Here is a 207-nt window from a genome sequence, read left to right as displayed (position 1 = left end):
CGGAAAGCCGCGCCGAGTCGCCGGGGATCTCGGTGAACCATGTTGAGCCCTGCCAACGGGGAGCAGATCCACCTGGTGAACTATGTGGAGGACTACCTGGACTCCATCGAGTCTCTGCCTTTCGACCTGCAGAGAAACGTATCGCTGATGCGGGAGATCGACGCGAAATACCAAGGTACGGCGGGATGGATGGGCGGGGGCGGCCGG

At 62.3% G+C, this 207-nt stretch overlaps 1 protein-coding gene across 1 annotated transcript in view; it reads left to right on the top strand.

The window, feature by feature from the left end:
* Nucleotides 1-6: 6 nt before the first annotated feature.
* The window catches only part of ING1 (inhibitor of growth family, member 1), a 7,943-nt gene continuing 7,742 nt past the window's right edge, over nucleotides 7-207 (top strand). Inside the window, exon 1 of the mRNA XM_005884460.1 lies at nucleotides 7-175. Coding sequence (XP_005884522.1) covers nucleotides 40-175 — 136 coding nt within the window. The 5' untranslated portion in view covers nucleotides 7-39. The remainder of the gene's footprint in view (nucleotides 176-207) is intronic.

The sequence above is a fragment of the Myotis brandtii genome, unplaced genomic scaffold (assembly GCF_000412655.1).
Source record: "Myotis brandtii unplaced genomic scaffold, ASM41265v1 scaffold83, whole genome shotgun sequence".
Taxonomy (NCBI): domain Eukaryota; kingdom Metazoa; phylum Chordata; class Mammalia; order Chiroptera; family Vespertilionidae; genus Myotis; species Myotis brandtii.
The sequence above is the reverse complement of the archived record's forward strand: the minus strand, read 5'-3'. Positions and strand labels throughout refer to the sequence as shown.